This window comes from Chrysochloris asiatica, unplaced genomic scaffold, assembly GCF_000296735.1.
Source record: "Chrysochloris asiatica unplaced genomic scaffold, ChrAsi1.0 scaffold00192, whole genome shotgun sequence".
Taxonomy (NCBI): Eukaryota; Metazoa; Chordata; class Mammalia; order Afrosoricida; family Chrysochloridae; genus Chrysochloris; species Chrysochloris asiatica.
This window is the reverse complement of record NW_006408710.1, coordinates 5752642-5772805: the sequence shown is the minus strand read 5'-3', so window position 1 is coordinate 5772805 and position 20164 is coordinate 5752642. Positions and strand designations below refer to the sequence as shown.

General features: G+C 49.5%; 1 protein-coding gene across 1 annotated transcript in view; it reads left to right on the top strand.

Annotated features, from left to right (window-relative positions):
- SDK2 (sidekick cell adhesion molecule 2) overlaps positions 1 to 20164 on the top strand; it is a 195370-nt gene that overhangs the window by 80418 nt on the left and 94788 nt on the right. The window contains exons 10-18 of the mRNA XM_006872308.1: positions 568 to 684; positions 2930 to 3097; positions 3923 to 4025; positions 12757 to 12933; positions 13193 to 13329; positions 13971 to 14118; positions 16597 to 16737; positions 17741 to 17922; positions 18968 to 19102. Coding sequence (XP_006872370.1) covers positions 568 to 684; positions 2930 to 3097; positions 3923 to 4025; positions 12757 to 12933; positions 13193 to 13329; positions 13971 to 14118; positions 16597 to 16737; positions 17741 to 17922; positions 18968 to 19102 — 1308 coding nt within the window. The remainder of the gene's footprint in view (positions 1 to 567; positions 685 to 2929; positions 3098 to 3922; positions 4026 to 12756; positions 12934 to 13192; positions 13330 to 13970; positions 14119 to 16596; positions 16738 to 17740; positions 17923 to 18967; positions 19103 to 20164) is intronic.

The window sequence follows — 20164 nt, the reverse complement described above, 5'->3', positions numbered from 1 at the left end:
AGGTTGTACCAACCCTGGAAGAATTACACCCCAGCAGGCTGGGAGGAGCTCAGGGTCTTTGTTGATGTTGTTGTTGTTGTTGTTAAGTACCGTGGAGTTGATTCTGACTCATAGCAACCTTTTACGGGGTTTCCAAGGCTGTAAATCTTTACGGGAGCAGAAAGCCTCATCTTTCTCCCACGGAATGGCTGGTAGTTTCAAACTGCCAACCTTGAGGTTCGCAGCCCAATTCATAACCACTACGCTACAGAGCTCCTTCCGGGCCTTTAGATGTGGGGATTCTTCTCCTTGGCTTGCAGCTAGAGTGTTCAGCCCTTGATTCGAGGAAGGATGAATCCATGAAGATGAATCACATTGGCCTGGTCATGAGAGGGGGTGGGGTGAACTACTTGCTGGGGCCCTTGGTTTTCCCATGAATAGAGGTCTGAGGGGGCAGGGTCACCCTGCCCTTCCCTCCCATCTCTGGGCTGGGTCCCTGGGCTGGGACCCCCTCAGGGCGACTGCCTCCTTCCTTGCTATGGTTCAGAGAGGGCCTGGGGCTGAGAGCTCCCCTGTCTCTACCTACAGGCATCGCCCCCAACATCACGAGGGGCCCCCTGGATAGCACTGTGATCGATGGCATGTCTGTGGTTCTGGCCTGTGAAACTTCGGGGGCACCCCGGCCAGCCATCACGTGGCAGAAAGGTAGGTGGGGTGGATCTGCTATAGAGGGCTGAGGGTGGGGGTGTCCTCAGAGTCTAGGGTGGTCCTCAGAGCTGGATTCTGGGGTCCTCCAGGCTGGGTGCCAGGTCCCTGGACAGTTGTGAAGGTTGTGCACTGCACAAACCAAGAGGACATCTTTGCTCACATCTGAGTGCGTACCATGAGCTACAGCCTCAGTCTCCCCATCTGTAAAGTGGAGACAATGACATCGCACCTCAGGGCAGCCATGCAGGCTAAATGAGAGTGCCCTGTGTCTGGGAAGGAGTGAAACCCAGGAAGTGGTGGACACTAGATGTTCAATATCATTATGGTTTGTCGGTGACCACGCCACCTCATCCCCACAGGCAGCTGAGCCAGCAATGTCCAGCTGTCCTCCCAGGAACCCCAGCCCTGTGGGCTGGGTGCCACACACTCCCTTCTTCAACTCCACACACTTACTTTCACAGCTTTCCTGGTGTACACACAGACTCACGTATGCACACACAGATGCACGTGTACACATATCCTGTATACACACACGACACACACATGCATACATACTATAGATGCACATGTAATGCACTGCATGCACCCTGTAGATGCACACTTGGACGTACATGTGTTCTCTCTCTCTCTCTCTCTCTCTCTCTCTCAGGTGCACCTTCCCTCAGGCCTCTCCCACTCTCCCACCTCCTCCTGTCCTTGGGCCTCCTCCCACCCCTTTCCTGCTTCACTTTCCCACCTCCTAATACTCCAACTCACACCCTGGTTCATTTTGCTCATCACTGTCCCCCCAAAAGTCAAGAGTTTCATCCACATCCACTGTTGTCTCCCCAAAGCCTGGGACTGAGTCTGGCACACAGTAGGTGCTAAATAAGCATTTGTGGAGTGAAGGTAGCAATGCCCAAGCAGGCGTCACACACAAAAATACACACCAGCTTAACATGTTGGGACATGTGGGCATACAGACAAACACATGAAATAACACATGAGCAAATAGATGCAGGTGTGAATACAACCACATGAATGCAAACAGACTCAAGAGTGCAGGCATACACGTGCAAACAGACACCTGTGCAAACACACATGGGCATATACACACAAGAGTGAGTAGGCACATGCATGCGTGCACACACACATGTGTGAGTAGACACGTGAATGTGCGCACACACATGTGCAGACAGACACAGCCATGCAAACACATATGGGTGTAGATTCGTGTGTGAGAATTGATGCACCCATACAAGCACACGTGCAGATACCAGTGCACGAGCACACCCATGCAACATATGTACAGATTATATGTGCCCGTGCAAACACATGTGTGTGCACATATGTGCCCCTGAAAACATATGTTGATGCACATGTGTAGGCACACCCATGCACGTAGACACTCACACGTACAGACAGAGGCGGGGGCTTTATTTAACACTGACACAGTGGATAAACACGAGCCACGCTCTCAGCTCACTCCAGCACATCTCTGCCCATGACCCCTCTGGCAGGCCTCCTGTCCTGTCCAGCACTGTCTCCCCTATGGTGCTCCTGTCCACCCACCCTCACTACCCACCCATCACACTCCTCTCACTTGAAGGTGACCCCAGGACCGTCCTGCAGGGTCCCCATCACCACCTTGTCAACTGTCTGCTCCCTTTCCCTGGTACAGTGCTGGCTGCCACCCCAGGCTCAGGAGACAGTGACGGGCAGATAGCAGTGGGGGCGGCGGGGGGAGGGCATCTTAGGCCTCCTCTTTAACCATGTGACCTTGTGCCAGTCACCAAGTCAGAGAGCTCTCTGGGACTCAGTCCACACTCTAGTACTTTATAGCAGGAGCTGGACTGAGCCCACCCTGCCGGGATAGTGGATAGGATGTGTGGTCTGGGTGCTTAGGGTGTTGGGGGCTGCTAGGGTAGCATGTTAGGGTGCTGAGTCAGGCATGGTTTCAGGGAGTAGTTTGGGTGGAATGTTGGGAGACTGCCAGGATTGGGTACCAGGGGGCTGCTGGGGTGAGGAGTTTGGAGGGGTATTGGGTCTGCTGGGACAGGGTGTTGGGGAGCTACCAGGGTGGAGTGTTGGGAGGCTGCTGGGATGGAGTGTCAGGAGACTGCTGGGGTGGGGAGTAGGGCAAGTGTCAGGGAGGGGCCTGGGTGGGTCTCAGGGGTCTACCAGGGTGGGGTGTTGGGTGACTTCTGGACGGCAGGGAGCTGCGGGGGCCTTGCAGCTGAGCCCCTCCCCATGTCATCCTCAGGGGAACGAATCCTGGCCAGCGGCTCCATCCAGCTACCCCGCTTCACGCTTCTGGAATCGGGCAGCCTGCTGGTCAGCCCCACACACATCTCGGATGCCGGCACCTACACCTGCTTGGCCACCAACTCCCGGGGAGTGGACGAGGCCTCAGCGGACCTGGTTGTCTGGGGTGAGTCTGTCAGTGTGCTCACATTGCACATCTGTGCACAAACATGCAACTCCACATCTGTGCATCAGTCCACCCGGGACCTTCACGGGAGAGCCATCCACAAGCAACTTAGTCCAGAGGCAAGGCCAGAAAGGCCAGGGTCCCTGCTCGTGGAGACATCACAGCTGTCTGCGTGCACGTGAAGGTAGACATCAGTACACATTTCCTGTAAAGCACCAGAGAGGGCATGTCTTAGGTGTCGTGGGCCAGACATGTCTGTCACAGACTCTGAGAAAGCATCGTCTGGGTGTGGCTGCGTTCCAGTAAGCTTATTGACTGGACCAGACCATCTGAGAGATTTAGTCCCCAGGTTGTAGTTTGCAAACTCCTGCTTAAAGGAAGCTAACTCCTTGAGCTCTTCCACTCTAGGATGGCCCCTCCTAGGATCCATATCCAGGACCCTCCTACCTAGGGCCCACCTGTGGCGGCTATGCCCAGGTGTTCTGGTGTGTCCAGCACAAGATTGGGATTCAGACATCCTATTTTTACCCTGTCTGGACCACTAACACGCTGTGAGCTGACCGCATCATCACTGTAATTCTATCTCTCCGTTCTTCGTGTGGATTTGTGAGAACAAAATTCGAGGCGGCTTTAAGAACTCGTTGTTCTTTGCGACCATTCTGGGATTTGCACTGTAATAGGCCTGTCCACATATGGCTCTGCCTTCTCCACCACAGAGTCCAGGCACACAGCCCCGATTCTCCTAAAAGCATCCTTACTCCCACACGCCGTCCTCGGGGACCCCCGGTCCCTTCTCACTACGCTGCCTCTGCCGCTCTCTTTCAGCCCGGACCCGAATCACTAAGCCCCCCCAGGACCAGAGTGTCATCAAAGGCACCCAGGCTTCCATGGTGTGTGGTGTGACCCATGACCCCCGAGTGACCACCAGGTATGCACAGGTGGGAGTGGCACCATTAGGGATGGCTTGCGGCTGGTGTAAGTGCTGTCACTGGACATCATCCACTGAGCTGAGTGCAGGGTGAGCCTCCAACACAGAGGAAAACCACGTGCCATTGAGTTACTGCATGATGACTGATTCAGGACGTCCCTGCGTGGGTCAGACTAGGACTGCACTCCACAGGGTTTCCAGTGGCTGGTCTTTTGAAAGCTGACTGCCAGACGTTTCTTCCTAGTGGACTTTCTTTCTGAATGGACTCAAATCTCCCACCTTCCCATTGTTGTTGTTGTGAAGTGCCATTGAGTCGGTTCCAACCCATAGCGACCCTGTATAGGGTTTCCGAGGAGCAGCTGGTGGTGAGCTTGAACCTCCAATTTTGCAGTTCAAATGACTTTGCAGTCTGACGCATTAACCCACAGCGCCACACCAGGATTCCACCTTTCCATTAGCAGCACATTAACCCTTCAGGGACTGAACCATCAAACCAAACCCACTGCATCAAGTCAAGTCCGACTCATAGCAAGCCTGTGGGGCAGAGAGTAGAATTGCTTCTTAAGATTTCCAAGGCTGTTAAATCTTTACAAGAGCAGACAGCTGGCCTTTTCCAACCACCAACCTTTCTGAGCAGTGCTGACAGCAACCCCAGCAGTTGCTGAGTAAACACCTGGGGAACTGAGCCACCTTGGATTGAACTGAGGCAGTTGGCAAGGACCAGGAGAGGAAGGGATGTGGAAAAACAGGAATGGGAAACAAAAGGCAGTATGGTTGAGACCCCAGGCACCCCTGCTAGGACCAGGTCTTATACACTCTGCCCACCAAGGGAAAGCAAAGGGGTCTCAGTAAACAGACTCCAAGAGCAGTGCCTAGGACAGGAGAGGCATGTGATGAGAAAGTGCCCAGACCCCAGCTGATGTGGGGCCAGGATGTGGGCAGGTAGCTTAGCTGCAGAGGAGCTGGGTCCCACTGCAGAAGTCCCCACAAAGGACTTGGGGGAGCAGTCCTAGACAGAGCAGCAGGGGAAAGCCTGAAGAAAGTCTTCAGGGAGAAGGCTCAGGAACTAAGACACAAGGAAATGCCTCCTTCAGTCTCTCCCTTGAGGGAAAGCAGAGTAAAAAAATTTAACTACCTCCTTAAAAATAACGATTGCTTTCATGTTTGTCACCATTTTATGGGAAATGTCCTTGCTCAAGCAAGTGGCATCATAGCTGGAAGGGGCGGGGGCACCGAGGCCACTTGTAGGTCTCCCTACTCCTCTACTCCAGAAGGCAGTGGAGTCCTGGGGTGCCATCTGGTGGTCACTGGGCATATGACAGCCCATACGACGGTACCAAATGAGACCCCAGGAGGGCCTCTGAGTGGTGAGCACTGGACTTCTAACCAAATGATTGCAGGTTCAAGTTCATTGGGAGGGACCTCGGAAGAAAGACCTGGTGATCTCCTTCAGAAAAATCAGCCATTGCAAACCAAGTGAAGTACAGTTCTCTGACATACATGGGGTCGCCATGATAGCAAATGGTCAGGGTGGGCGGTTCAAACCCACCAGCCGCTCGTTGGAAACCCTATACAAAATCACTGTGAGTCAGAACTGACTCGACAGCACTTAACAACAACAAGGGAAGGGAAAGGGGATTTTAGACGTTTAGAACAACAGGAAGAAGAGAAGTCGGCACCCCTGAGGGTACAGCACAGGACCCTATTTGAGACACACCTTGCCAAAGGGTGTGGTGCTAGCATACATGCATACATATATGTATGAGATGAGCTCTGGAGTGGCTTTTTAGGATTAGCGCTGGACTGCTAACTGCAAGATCAGTGTTTCAATCCCAGCAGTCCCTCCATGGATCGCTGTGAGTCGGAGCACACAACAACAACAATCATATATATAATATTGTCAACAGTCAGCCATAATGATTTGACTGTAGAGATCATTCGAGTTTTTGCAAAAGAAATTAACGTATCAACTGTAAAAGATCCTCCACCACCACCCCCCACCACCCCAGAGTGCTGCCCTGGGCCCTTATATACAAATAGGTAGTAACTATACTTATATTCTCTCATTAAACCCTACTGCAATTAAAGAGCTCTGGTAGTGTAGTGGTTACGAATCGGGCTGCGAACCGCAAGGTCAGCAGTTTGAAACTATCAGCTGTTCTGTGGGAGAAAGATGAGGCTTTCTGCTCCCATAAAGATTTACAGACTCGGAAACCCTGTACAAGGTCGCTGTGTGTCAGAACCGACTCCACGGCCCATAACCACCGCAATTACCAAGTGTTACATTAGTCCGGTGAAACTTCTATATAAGTTGATGTTTTATTTTAAAGTTACCATGCTTATAATTTGGAGTCTTGGTATGGTGCTGCGGGTTAATGCTCTGAACTGCAAGGTCGGCTTGAATAGCAAGGTTGGAGGTTCAATCTCACCAGCTGCTCCTAGGAAACCCTATACAGGTTTGCTGTAAGTCAGAATGGACTCGATGGTACTTCACAACAACAATGCTTATAAATTATTATCCTGGTGTGGTGTAGGATAAAGCACTGGACCACAAGGTCGACTTGAAGCTCAAAGTCGGTGGTTCAAACCCACCAGCCACTCCTTGAAAACACTATACAGGGTAGCTATGAGTCAGAACTGACTCAATGGCACTTACCAACAACATACTTGGGAAATGCCTGTACATCTTATTCATACTTTAGATGATTCTTGATAAATAAGGGGATTTAGGGGCCTCTTGTAAGATACTGAAAGGAGCAGTGGCTACTAACGGAAAGGTCAGCAGTTTGACCAGTTGTTACTTCCAGAGAAAGATGTGGTAGTTAGCTGCCTTGGAAACCCTCTGGGGCTGAGTCAGAACCATAGGTTTGATTTAGTTTAGAATCCATCTGCAGGTCCTACAGGGGCCTCCATGGCTCAAACCAAACACCTACTGACCATGGAATCCAAACTCACAGACCCCATGGGACGGAGCAGAACTGTCCTGTGGAACTTTCAAGGCTGGAAATCACCTTTACGGAAGATAATTTTCCCTTGGAATGGTTAGTCGAACAGCCGACCGTTCGGTTAGCTGGCATGTTTAACCCAATGCGGCACCAGAACTCCCTTCCTCATAGATCATTCTGATTTCCTGCCGGAGGGGAGGTTGGCGAGCCTTACTTTAGAATGGGATTACTCCACCAGGACGATAAGACAACTTGATCTTCTCTCGATGGGGGAGAGATCAGACTTGGTTCCTGGCACCCCTAAAATGTGTAAAGTCTGATCAAAACCACCCCTTATTTCCCAGCCACTCCTTGGACTTGGGGGGACCTCCTGCTACCCTCCTTCAGGTGGATCTCTGAGGTGGGGTCCCTGAGCAGGCCGACTGGAAAATACCTGAGCAGCCGAGCCAATCTACAGTAATGGGACTTTATTCTTCCTGTGTGAGTATGTTCCCAGACTACAGCTGGAGCCAGGCATAAACCCAGCTTCAAACAAAGCTCTTCTGAGCCCAGACCAACAGCATCTGAAGAAGTCACTCTTAGCTGCCATGACTATTGATAAGTATTCGTGTTGGGTGTCATCAGGCGGATTCTGGCTCATACGGAACCATGTGTTATGGCGTAGAACTTCCCATCATGTTTCTAGGTTGTAATCTTAACAGGATCAGACCACCAGGTCTGTCTCCCTAGGAGCTACTGGGTGGGCTCGAACCATCAACCTTTTGGTTAGCAGCTGAGCACTTAACCTTTATGCCACCAGGGATCCGTAGGTATTTGTTTTCTGGAGACAATGGTGGTCTAGTGATAGCATTGTTGCCTTTCCTGTGGGAGACCTGGTTTGATTCCCAGTCAGTGCACTTCATGGGCAGCTTGTGAGTTGCTCTGATACTGAACAGGATTCAGCAGAGCGTCCATACTCAGATAAACTAGGAAGAAAGGCTTGGCAACTGACTTCCAAAAACCAGCCAAGATGAATATATGGATCAGAAAAGCCACGGATCAGAAACCATCGTGGGATGGTTCAGGGCTAGGCAGACTTTCATTCCTTTATGCTTGGGGTCATCCTGAATCTGGAGCAATAGCAGTTAACAACCATTAACCTTGGTTTGGGGGTGGGAGGAACAAAACAGAAGAATAGAGAAAGTGAGAAGAAAAGTGGAATCATGTTTTCCCCATTAAAACTCATCAGTGATGATATTTGGATGCCATTTGACAAAACTAGAATCTCCCTGTTTCTCAGTCTGCATTTGCCTTAAGAACCGGTTGTGAAGCCTTTCCCTCGTCATTGGGTATGTTTGTATAAAACTCAATTATCCATGGTCCATTGTTAAGGATGTAACAGACTTTATGTTGCCAGCTTCCTGTGGCTGGATAGTTGGATTGTTTCTGTTGGGTTTTTTTGTTTTTTTCTAATCTGAAGAAATACTGTCACAAAAATCCTTGTAACTCATTATTTTTGCACATACTTGATTTTCTGAGGACTGTCTGATACAACTTAAAGCTGAGAGGACCTCTCAGAAACACTCATCAAAATTGTATAATCGCCAATTCTATAATTGCAGATTATTTTGGAAAATTTCTACCCTATCCGAGTGTCTTTTCTTTTCTTTTTCTTTTTTTTTATTATGGAAATTTCCAAACAGACACAAAAGTAAAGAGAATTGTATCATTAACTCTCATGGATCCATCACTCAACTTCAACCAATTATCTCCATTTGCCTATTTCGTTTCAATTATTCCCTCCATATTTTTTTCCCCTCTGAATATTTTAAAAACAAATCCCAGACGTGTAATTTTACCCCAAGTGCGCCTATGTACATTTCTCACTCCAAAGGACTTTCTTTAAAAAAAAACATAGCAACCCTGGTGTTATCCCACTCAACACAATGAACAACAATTTTTCTCCTGCTGTGAAACCATATGTCAGTTTCTTGGAATGTCTCCAGAGGCTCTTTTTTGTAGTTGAGTGGTTGGATTCAGTATCTAAACAGAGTCCACTTGATGAGAGCATCTCTTTCATCCTACAGCAGCCCCACACCCCTTTTTGTGTTGTTGTTTGACCATTGATTTGTTGGAGAAACCAGGACTGACAGGACAGAGGTCAGCAAACTTTTTATGTAAAGGGGAAAAGAATGAGTATTTCAGGCTTTGGGAGACATGTGGTCTTTGTCATAAGTGATTGTATGCCAATAAAACTTTATTTACACAAAAAGGCAGAGGGCCACAGTTTGCCAACCCCTGCTGCGGAAGATTCCACATTCTGCTTTCTCGTGGCATTGTTATCTTCTTCTTCTATCCCCTGTATTTCTAATTTGATTCGATTAACTGCTAAAGAGATTCAACTTGAAGTGTCTTGGCACAAATACTTCACATGTGGTGCCATCTCCTAAGGCAAATAACATTGGGAGCCCTGGTGGACAGTTCAAATCCACCAGCCACTCTGAGGGAGAAAAATGAGGCTGTCTGCTTTTTGAGATTTACAGTTCCAAAAACCCAAAGAACCAGTTATACTCTGTTCTACAGAGCTGCCTGAGTGGGAACAGACTCGGTGGCAGTGGGCTTGGGGATTTTTTGGGTTTTGTGTTTGGGTTTTGTGGTTTTGGGGTTTTGTTTTTGTTTTTTTATTGGGCATAGTTCCTTATCAACTAGATTTATTTTTAAATAGAAGTATACCCATCACACCAAAACCAGAAAGGATGATTCTTTTTTTTAGTAAAGAGATAAACCAAAGGGGTTGACTTCTGGCAATTTGGAGGTATATATCAAAAGCCTTAATAACAAACTCTGAAATTTCACCCCTGAGAATTTATCCTCGAGGAAAAAATTTAGAATCCATGTAAATATTTCATTATAAGGATGTAGCATTAACTCCAACACCAAAAAACAAGGAGCTCAACTGAACACCCAACAGGATGGGATCTCAAATGATACAGCACGCAGCTGATCAAAACCATGTGCAGAGAGGTCAGAGGAAAAGGAGTTTACGATAATATGATGTGTGGAAAAACTGCTGGAAAAAAAAAATAAGATGGATAGGCAGTTAGCTATATAACATTTGGGTAAATATACTGTTTAAGTAGAAACATCATTACGGCTTACTTTTACTGACCACTTGCCATGTTTACGACACTCCTGTATTTTGTTTCATTCACGTAAGTCTCACAACAGCCCTGCGAAGTGAGTATTATTACTCCCCTCAAATTACTGATGAGGAAACTGAGGCACAGAGAAGTTAATGACATCACATCTGATCAATGGCTAAGGCAACATTTGACCAAGGAATCTACCCCCAAAACCCACCCACTGTGTAGCCCCTTCTGTAAGGTGTGTCTTCAGGTATTAATAATGTTACCCAGAAGCAGTGGATCTTTTACTTCTCTGGTTTTGTTTCTTTTTTTAATTGTCTTCTTATTTTAACTTAGGCTAAAGAGAAATACAATGACAGATTCACTCCTCTAGCCATCTTTGTTATTTGCTGTGCCGACTGAGTTTGCTCCTGATTCACGGAGACCCCCATGTGTACAATCTACAGGAGGGCTGCCCAGTCCTTCGCCTGCCCCATGATTGGTTGCAGATTGTACTATTGTGATCTATGCACTTTTTATTGATGGGTTCTTAGGAAGAGATCACCAGCCCTTTCTTCCTAGTCTGTTTTCATCTGGGAACTCCACTGACACCTTCCCAGTATATTAGCCACCCACAGCCTCCACTGACAGACGGTGGTGGGTGAATATGAGGAATTGAACCCGAGTCTCCCATGTATAGGGTGAAAACTCCTCCACTGAACCACTGCTTACCCTTCTACCAACCTCCCTTCTTTAAACTCACATAATTCTATGACCCTGTGGTTCAAAGACCCTTGTTCATTCCAGTTATTCCAGCCAGTTATTCAGTGAGCCTTGGTCACCACCCAAGACACAAAAGTAAAGAGAATTGTATCATTAATTCTCATGAATCCATCACTCAACTTCAACTGATTGTCTGCATTTGCCTATTTCATTTCAATTATTCCCTCCACTTTTTTCCCCCTCTTAATATCTTGAAAAGAAATCCCTAACCCTGGCCCACCTCACCTGTCCTGGTGGTATGGCATCCTCCCCACACGTGGCACTCCACGCACCGTGATAACAACAATAATGTGTGTGTTTCCTCCAGAAGCAATATTTCTTCGTGTCAGGCGCAGGCATGTGTGTAATTCCTCAGGCCCCCTTAGCATTGAGTGACCGAAACTAAAGTGATTTTTTGGACACTGAAGTCAATTTGTCACAGTGATGCATCGATCTAACGATCCCTTCATAAAACTAATTCCGGAATGTAGTCTTTGCCGCAACGTTTATTCTTTCTTGCATGTGATCTCATAGACTCTTTGGAAGAATACCTCCGGCCGACTCTTTTATGCTGCCTGTTTTGCAGCGAGAGCCTTGACCCAGACTTGAACTGAGAGTGCAAACTGACTGATAATGACTTCCCCCGTGTTAACCTTCCTGAACAGAACACCCTACCCTGCTCCCCACCGGGTGGGAAGGGTTCTGGCAGACTGTTATGTTATTAAGATGGTATGCCAGAGTTAGGCTGACACTTAATGCTTTCGGCTGCTGAAAGGTTAGTGGTTTGAGTCCACCTAGGACTCCTGGTATGGCGCTGTGGGTTAATGCGCCAGACTGCAAAGCTGTTTGGACTGTAAGGTCGGTGGTTCAAGCTCACCAGCTGCTCCTCGGAAATCCTATACAGGGTTGCTATGGGTCAGAAAAGACTCGATGGCACTTAACAACAACAACAACAACAAGAGGTACCTCAGAAGAAAGGCCTGGGAATCTACTTATGAAAAATGAGTCATTGAAAGCCCCGTGGAGTATAGTTCTACTCTGACACACATGGGCTGCCATGGCTTAGGGTCAACGCACTGGTAACTGGTTGGTTGTAAGTTGCTCAAGTTTCCACAGTACTCTTCCCCATTCCAGGTACCCTCTCATTCCAGACTAAGACCAGTTCCCTGAGGAAATGTTGAAGGGGGTGTGGGGGACTGGAAGCTTACCAGTGATTGGGTTTGCATTCTCCCTGCCCACTTTGGGAAAGGGCCTTGGTGGCCCAGCCACTCCACAGGAAAAAAATGTGACAATCTGCTTCCTTAAAGCTTGCAGCCTTGGCAACTGTTCTACCGTGTCCAGTAGAGGCAACAGCAGGTTTGCCCATGTCTGGAGAGGGCAGTGGTCATTCAATGGTAAAATGCTTGCCTCCCATATGGGAGACCCGGCTTCAGTTCCCAGCCAACACACAGCTACCACGCCTTGACCATTGGAGGCGTCCATGTTGCTAGGCGTCCATGTTGTGAGGCGTCCATGTTGCTAGGCGTCCACGCTGCTAGGCGTCCACGTTGCTAGGCGTCCATGTTGCTAGGCGTCCACGTTGCTAGGCGTCCACGTTGCTAGGCGTCCATGTTGCTAGGCGTCCACTTTGCTAGGCGTCCATGTTGCTAGGCATCCATGTTGCTAGGATGTTGAACAGGTTCCATCAGAGCTTCCAGACTAAGAAGGACTAGGAAGAAAGTCCTTGGATCTATTTCCAAATATTAAACAATGAAAACCCTCTGGAGCACAAGAGCAGGCAGCACTTTGTTCTGCTGTGTGTGGGGTCCCCAAGACTCAACAAAACCCAACAATAACCTGTATAGAGCTCTCTGCTCAGGACAAGTTCCCCTCTAGGACCCTCCCTACCTCTCCTCACCTCTTGGTGCTTCTTGCCCTTAGATACGTCTGGGAGAAGGATGGGACCACCTTGGGTGTGGAGAGCAACCCCCGCATCCGTCTGCACAAGAATGGCTCCCTGCACATCTCCCAGACGTGGTCCGGAGACATCGGCACGTATACCTGCCGGGTGCTCTCCGCCGGAGGCAATGACTCACGAAGTGCCCACCTTCGGGTCAGGTGAGGGTGGTCCCTGGGCCTAGGGGAAGGGGGCATACAAGTAACACCAACAAGGTGGCCTGGGTCTGTCTCCTGTTTCTGGGACAAACCCTTTCCCCAGCTCAGTTAAAGAAGTCTGGGTGTGGTTCCTGGACAGGTGGGCTTGAATGCCAGAGAAGAAGAACCTCCAGGTAAAGTGGTCAAAGTCACGAGGTACCAGGGAAGCTCAGGGCCCACCCGCCACCCGGCTGTGCAGCTACCACACCTGTCTCTCCTCCAGGCAGCTGCCCCATGCCCCCGAGCACCCGGTGGCCACCCTCAGCACTGGGGAGAAGCGGGCCATCAACCTGACGTGGGCCAAGCCCTTTGACGGGAACAGCCCTCTGATCCGATACATCTTGGAGATGTCAGAAAACAGTAAGACTGCCCTGACCCCACCCGCCTGCCCCTGACCATAGTCAGGAATGGGGAAGATGTCAGAAAACAGTAAAACCACCTTTGCCCCATCCGCCTGCCCCTGATCACATCCAAGGCTGGGGGAGCACCGGCTGAACGCAAGGAATGTGGGCATCCTAAACCTGGAAGCCTCCACTTTCCCATCTGTAAAATGGACCAATGGGTCCATTGTGAGACTTGGACAAGATAAAGCATGAAGGGTGTTGCCCCTAGGATCATTCTCATGGGAGGCCTCAGAGACAGTGGCTATGTTTTTATTTCTCTTCTCCAAAGTGAACTCCAAAGTCGGAATCCACTTGATGGCATTGGGTTTGGTTGTTTGATATTTTAAATGGTGTTTCCAATACAGTTGATTTGAGAAGAAAGAAAAAAAAAAAAAAAAGCTGAATGCATCTCAGTTCCCAGGAGCTCTTTCTTCACTCCTGGCCCCCTCTGGCCTGACTCCCAGTCACATGGGCTAAGTCAAGGGAGAAAAATGGCAAAGTGAAATGGAGTCTATCTGGTCAAGCAGGGCTAGGCACTCCTCTGCTAGCCCAATGAGGATGGGTCCCTGCTGGGTGCCCCCAAGATGCCCACTCTACCCCACACTTCTGTCCTTTCAGACGCCCCCTGGACGGTACTCCTGGCCAGTGTGGACCCCGACACAACCTCGGTGACGGTCAAGGACTTGGTCCCCGCGAGGTCCTACCAGTTCCGCCTCTGTGCCGTTAATGACGTGGGGAAGGGCCAGTTCAGCAAGGACACAGAAAGGTGAGACCACTGACCAGTGACCAGCGCTTTCACCCGGTCACTCAGCAGCTGCAACTGAGAGGGTGCCAAAAGCAGGGAACCCCAGCCAATAGCGATGTGGCACAATGGAGCTGGGCTGCTCTCTGGCCCCTCCAGACTCAGGCCCCACATCTGTAAAATGGGTGTTAAAAATCCCTGTACCTACCTGTGAGCAGTAAATGCATGAGAGCAAGTAACCCTGGGAACGGTGCCTAGCACATGACCAGTACTAAGTAAACGTAGCTGTCCCTGGAGGTGCAAACAGTTCATGCATTTGACTACATTGGCGGTTCGAATCCCTCCAAGAAGTTCCTTGAAAGAAAGACCTAGTAACGTACTTCCAAAGCCTCAGGCACCAAACACCCTACGGAGCACAGTTCCAGTGGGACACACACATGGGCTGGACATGAGTCAGAACTAACTCCAGGCTGCTGCCAGGCAAGTTCAGAAACTTAGCTCATTTGGCTCTGACTCCCCATACACTCCAGCATTGTTCATTAAACAGACCTCAAGTCCCAGAGGGCCATAGGATTTTCACAGAGCAACACATGGACAGCAGTTCAAACCCACAATCCACTCCTCTGGAGAAAGATGAGACTTTTTGTTCCCACAAAGATGTTCAGCTTTGGAAACCCTATATACTGACTTGACAGCACTTAACAACAACAACTGTACCCAATCTGTTGTTTGGCACCAGACACAAGTCACCAAAGCTTTTATAAAATAATGAAAATCAAATAAGCCCTTTTTAAAAGCCTATCATAACACCCTGCTCATGGAGGTGCCAAGTTCTATCCACCTCAGCCCCATAAAACAAGCAGGGACTAACGGTAAAAGTAAACTCTGCACTGTTACTCTCCAGAAGATCTTGGCTCTTACACGGAGACCTCTGGCTTAAATCCGCCATTCCCAGGGTTGTTGGGATTCTCATATGCTTCAGTCTCTCTGGTTTGGGCAAGGAGAGATCTGCTGAGGCCATGACACTCGAATGGAAGGGACCAGTGACAGAGAATTTCTTTGTTTACTGTTTATTGAGCACCTACGACATGCTCTGGTAGCGTAGTGGTTACAACTCAGGCTGCTAACCTCAGGGTCAGCAGTTCGAAACTACCAGCTGTTCTGTGGGAGAAAGATGAGGCTTTCTGCCCCCGTAAAGATTTACAGCCTCGGAAACCCTGTACAGGGTCACTATGAGTCGGAACCGACTCCACGGCACAGAACAACAAACTATGTGCCAGGCCTTGTTTGGACTGCTGGAGAGGGTGCAGGGAACAGAACACCAGAATCACAGGAGAATGGCCTCATGGTGTCAGGGAGAGGACCCTGTATGCACCGAGCCCACCTCCCAGTGTGTCTTCACACGGATGGCCTGAGTCACCAAACTGAAGATGAATTCACCCCTACCCCCCTACTCCCAGCTGTAGAGAGATAAGGCCGTGTGCAATACGTTTTGGATCGCTGTCCATCAGAAAGCAAACATATGAGTACACAGAAAGAAAAAGATACCCATCAAAAATAATTAACTTTTATTTTGAATGGATATGTGTCAGTTAGGTGAAAAATACGCTTGGTGAAGAAATGTGTCCCTGGCAATGCTCGAGAAATGAGATGATGTAGTGTTTGGATTCAGCAGGTGGGCTATCCCATGTGCTCACCCACACACTCACCTACCCCAGCCCACCCAACTCCCCCCCAGCCCGAGGGCTCAGTTAGACGGTAGGGTAGGAGGCAGAGCTAAAAGAATTTAGGATTTGTTTAACATCCTCCTTCTAAAATACTTGACCACTCACAAGCTCAGCAGACTTAACAGCAAATGAGAGACCAAGGTTCGTGCCCCTCAGCTACAATGCATACACACACTTGCTTGATTCTTTACAGTCTGAACAAAAAATAACCGCTAGATGTGAAGCCCCAAACACTGGAAGGAGTTATTGTTGGTTCGGAGGCACCCTGGTGGTGAAACAGTAAGGCACTTGGTTGTTCATCAGAAGGTTGGCAGTTCAAACCCACCCAGTAGCTCTCAGGAAGAAAGGTCTGGTGATCTCCCATAAACCTGGCAGCCTGGGGAACCCCACGGGGCAGTTCTGTATCTTATAGGGTCTGTGTGAGTCAGAATCGACTCGATGACAACAACCTTGTTGGTTTGGTTATTTTATTATCAGTTGATTTTATTGAGGGTCTTCAAGGAAACCTAAAGGGCAGTGGTCTCATAGGAACCTCAGCCAGTATTGTAAGTCAGGTACATGGAGCTTAATGTTTTCCTTCTTTATTCAGAAACAATCTCAGAGAGGTTATGTGACTTGCCTAAAAGCACACAGCAACTTAAGTCCCAGACTTCCTGACTCCACCTCCCAAATGTGTAGAATCATGAGGAATAGAGCAAGTGGGGTCCCCAGAACCCATAAAGTCTCAGAACCTTAGAACAGAAAGGTCCACCACTTTTGGTCTTTTCTCACCCAGGGTATCACTCCCTGAGGAGCCCCCCACGGCCCCTCCACAGAATGTCATTGCCAGTGGCCGGACCAACCAGTCCATCATGATCCAATGGCAGCCACCTCCTGAGAGCCACCAGAATGGACTCCTTAAAGGTTACATCATCAGGTAGGTGCCCTGGGGACAGGAGGAGCACCCCAAACCTGAGGAAAAAGGGCCCGGGAGGCTCAGAAGTGAATTGGAAGACTGCGGGCCCTACCCAGAGAAACAGTGATGTCAGAAATGGAGGCAGAGACGATGATGTGGAGAGATGGAGCGGCTGGGGACTCTAAACCCAAGGAGGGAAAGGGGCTGTGTGCTCAGGATCGGGGGGCAGGCTTGTAGTGTATAACCTTTGGTTGGTTGATGATGCATGGAGGGGATTGTAACCATGTCAATGAAACGATATATGATAGGATGAATGTAAAGCTAATGTTTTCCCATGTAAACTATCACATAATTTACAATAAAACATTAAAAATTATATATGTATATACACATACATAATTTTAAAAATCAACCCTATGGAGCAAAGTTTGACTGTGGAACACATGGGGTCTCTATGAGATGGAATTGGCTCGATGCCAATGGATTTGAGAGGCACAAAAGGTTAAGTACTCAGCTACTAGGCTAAAAGTGGCCAATGGAATCACCCAGAATCTCCTGGAGGTGTTGTTGTTGTTAATCACTTTCAAGTCGATTCCGACCCATAGCCACCCTGTATAGGGTTTCCAAGGAGCAGCTGGTGAGCTTGAACCACTGACCTTGCAGTTCAAACGGCTTGGCAGTCTGGTGCATTAATCCACAGCGCCACCCCAGGGTCGACCTGGCAATTTGCTGCTGAAACCCTGTAGCGCACAATTCTACTCTGCAGATCAATTCATCGTGAGTTAGAATCAACTTGACGCCAATCAGTTTGCTTTTTGGCTGTGTCACCTATGGCTTTTTAAGTGAATTAGCTATAAGTCAAAAGACAAATTCACTTCTGAGCATGCACTGGTCACACTGCAAATGCTCAGCAGCAACATGTGAGAGAGGCCACCGCGTTGCACTGCCAGCGTGGTCCAGGTGGCGTCCCTGGCAGCAGGGGAGTGAGCCCAGGCTGAACCTGCTGCCTCCTCTCCTCCCCCAGGTACTGCCTGGCTGGACTGCCCGTTGGGTACCAGTTTAAGAACATCACAGATGCCGACATCAACAACCTGTTACTGGAGGAGCTCATCATCTGGACCAACTACGAGATCGAGGTGGCCGCCTACAACAGTGCAGGGCTAGGCATCTACAGCAGCAAAGTCACCGAGTGGACGCTGCAGGGAGGTGGGCAGGCTTGTGGCATTTCCCTTTCTCCCGGCTCCTGTTCCTGTGGGTCCCACACCTGTTGGGTCCTGTACCTTTGAGGTCCTATGTCTGTGGGTCCCACACCTGTTGGGTCCTGTACCTGTAAGGTCCCATATCTGTGAGGTCCCATACCTGTGGGTCCCACACCTGTGATGTCCTGTGTCTGTGGGTCCCACACCTGTTGGGTCCCGTACCTGTGAGGTCCCATATCTGTGAGGTCCCATACCTGTGGGTCCCATACCTGTGGGTCCCATACCTGTCGGGTCTCACACCTGTGAGGTCCTGTGTCTGTGGGTCCCATACCTGTCGGGTCCCATACCTGCGAGGTCCCATACCTGTCGGGTCCCGTACCTGTGTGGTCCCATACCTGTGGGTACCACACCTGTCAGGTCCCGTACCTGTGAGGCCCCATACCTGTGGGTCCCATGCCTGTCGGGTCCCGTACTTGTGAGGTCCCATACCTGTGAGGTCCACACCTGTTGGGTCTCGTACCTGTGAGTCCTGCATATCTTGGTCCTATAGCTTTGGGTCTTGTATATGTGAGTCCCATACCTTGGATCCCGTACCCGTGGGTCCTTGTACCTATGGATTCTGCACCTGTCAGTCCTGTGGGCCCCTCACCTGTGGACCCTGAGGGCCTCCACCCATGACATCTGTATTCACCAAACCCTCATGATTGCACTCTAGTCCAGCACCACCACCCTATGTGCACTGCCCCCAGGGAAAGCAGAGGGAAGATGGGATTGGGCATTGCAAAGGACAGGCTTCTGGGAAGGTTCACACTTAATGCATCCTGAGACATTTAGCATTCTGCCTAGAAACCACCCGGAACATTTGGTACCATCAAGTTTATTGCTCAATCCCCTGTGACGGTAGTCAGAGGAAGTGAAGGGCCTAAGTTTGCCTAGGAGGTGAGAGAGCACAAAGTCTGAGGCTGCAGACCCCCTTTTCTGCTTTCTCCACTTACCTGTGGAAAGGACCCCCATGACCATCCATCTCGTCCCTTCTCTCTGATCACCTACAGTGCCCACGGTCCCTCCAAGCAACGTGCAGGCAGAAGCCACCAATTCTACCGCCATCCGCTTCACCTGGAACGCACCCAGCCCTCAGTTCATCAACGGCATCAACCAGGGCTACAAGGTACCGGGGGCCTTTCCCAGTGGGGAAGCCCTAAGGTTTTCCAAGGGAGTGCTGGGGGCTGGAGAGGGACAAAGGTTGAGGAGGGTGTCCTCCCTTTTGGTTCTTAAATCCAGCAGAGAACATGTGATGAAGGCCAAGAGCACAGGGCTGTCCATGGCCACATGCAGGCCATAGGGTTTGGCACTGACCTGTCTGGGACCCAGTGCACATTTGTTCCATGAGACTGAGTCACAAACAAAATCCAGACTGTTTCAAACTCAGGGACACTTGGGCATTAGGTGTGGTGTCATCAAAAAATCCAAAAGCTTCTTCTTACCTCCAAGCCGTGGTTCTACGGGTCTCTACTGTTATGACAGGTCTCCTGGGGCTGCACCCAACACAGTGTGTTGCAGAAGCCAGGCAGACTCTGTGCGCATGCTCCTTAATCTATCTGTGCTTCATTCATTCATTCAGCACTGACTGAGCGCCCCGTCAGTGCACGGAGCTAGCTGCTACAGAGACAAATGAAGAGAAACAGAAAGCTCAGCTCCCCATGTGGAGTGGAGCTAATACAGTGGAATCCCTTAGGCCTGTCTGAAGACCAAAAGCAGTCGCTGTGTGGTAGTCGGCACTGACTGACACAAAGCAACGGCTCCGGCAATGATTTTAGTCAGTGGCTGTTGTTGCTGTTGTGAGGTGCCATCAACTCCATCCCAACTCGAAGCAACCCCTGCCACACAGTGAGATTTTCTCAGCTGTAATCTCTGTGGAAGCAGACTGCCAGAGCTTTCCTTCTCCTCTTAGTTAGCAGCCAAGCTTAATCTTTGTGCTGACAGAGCTCCTCCTTAGCCATCGTGACAGTAGAAGGGTATTAATCCGTTCTCCTGGTCCAGTTCCAACTGATGGTGATCTCAGGTTTGTCAAAGCAAAACTTAGCACCACAAGGTTTTCAATGTCTGATTTGGGGGAATTGCATCACCCACCCTTTCTTCTGAAGCACCTCTGAGTGAACTCTAACTTTCAGCCTTTAGGTTAGCAGCTGAGTGCATTGACTGTTTGCATCACCGAGGGATCCCAAAAGTGGCATAGCTCATACTACCTG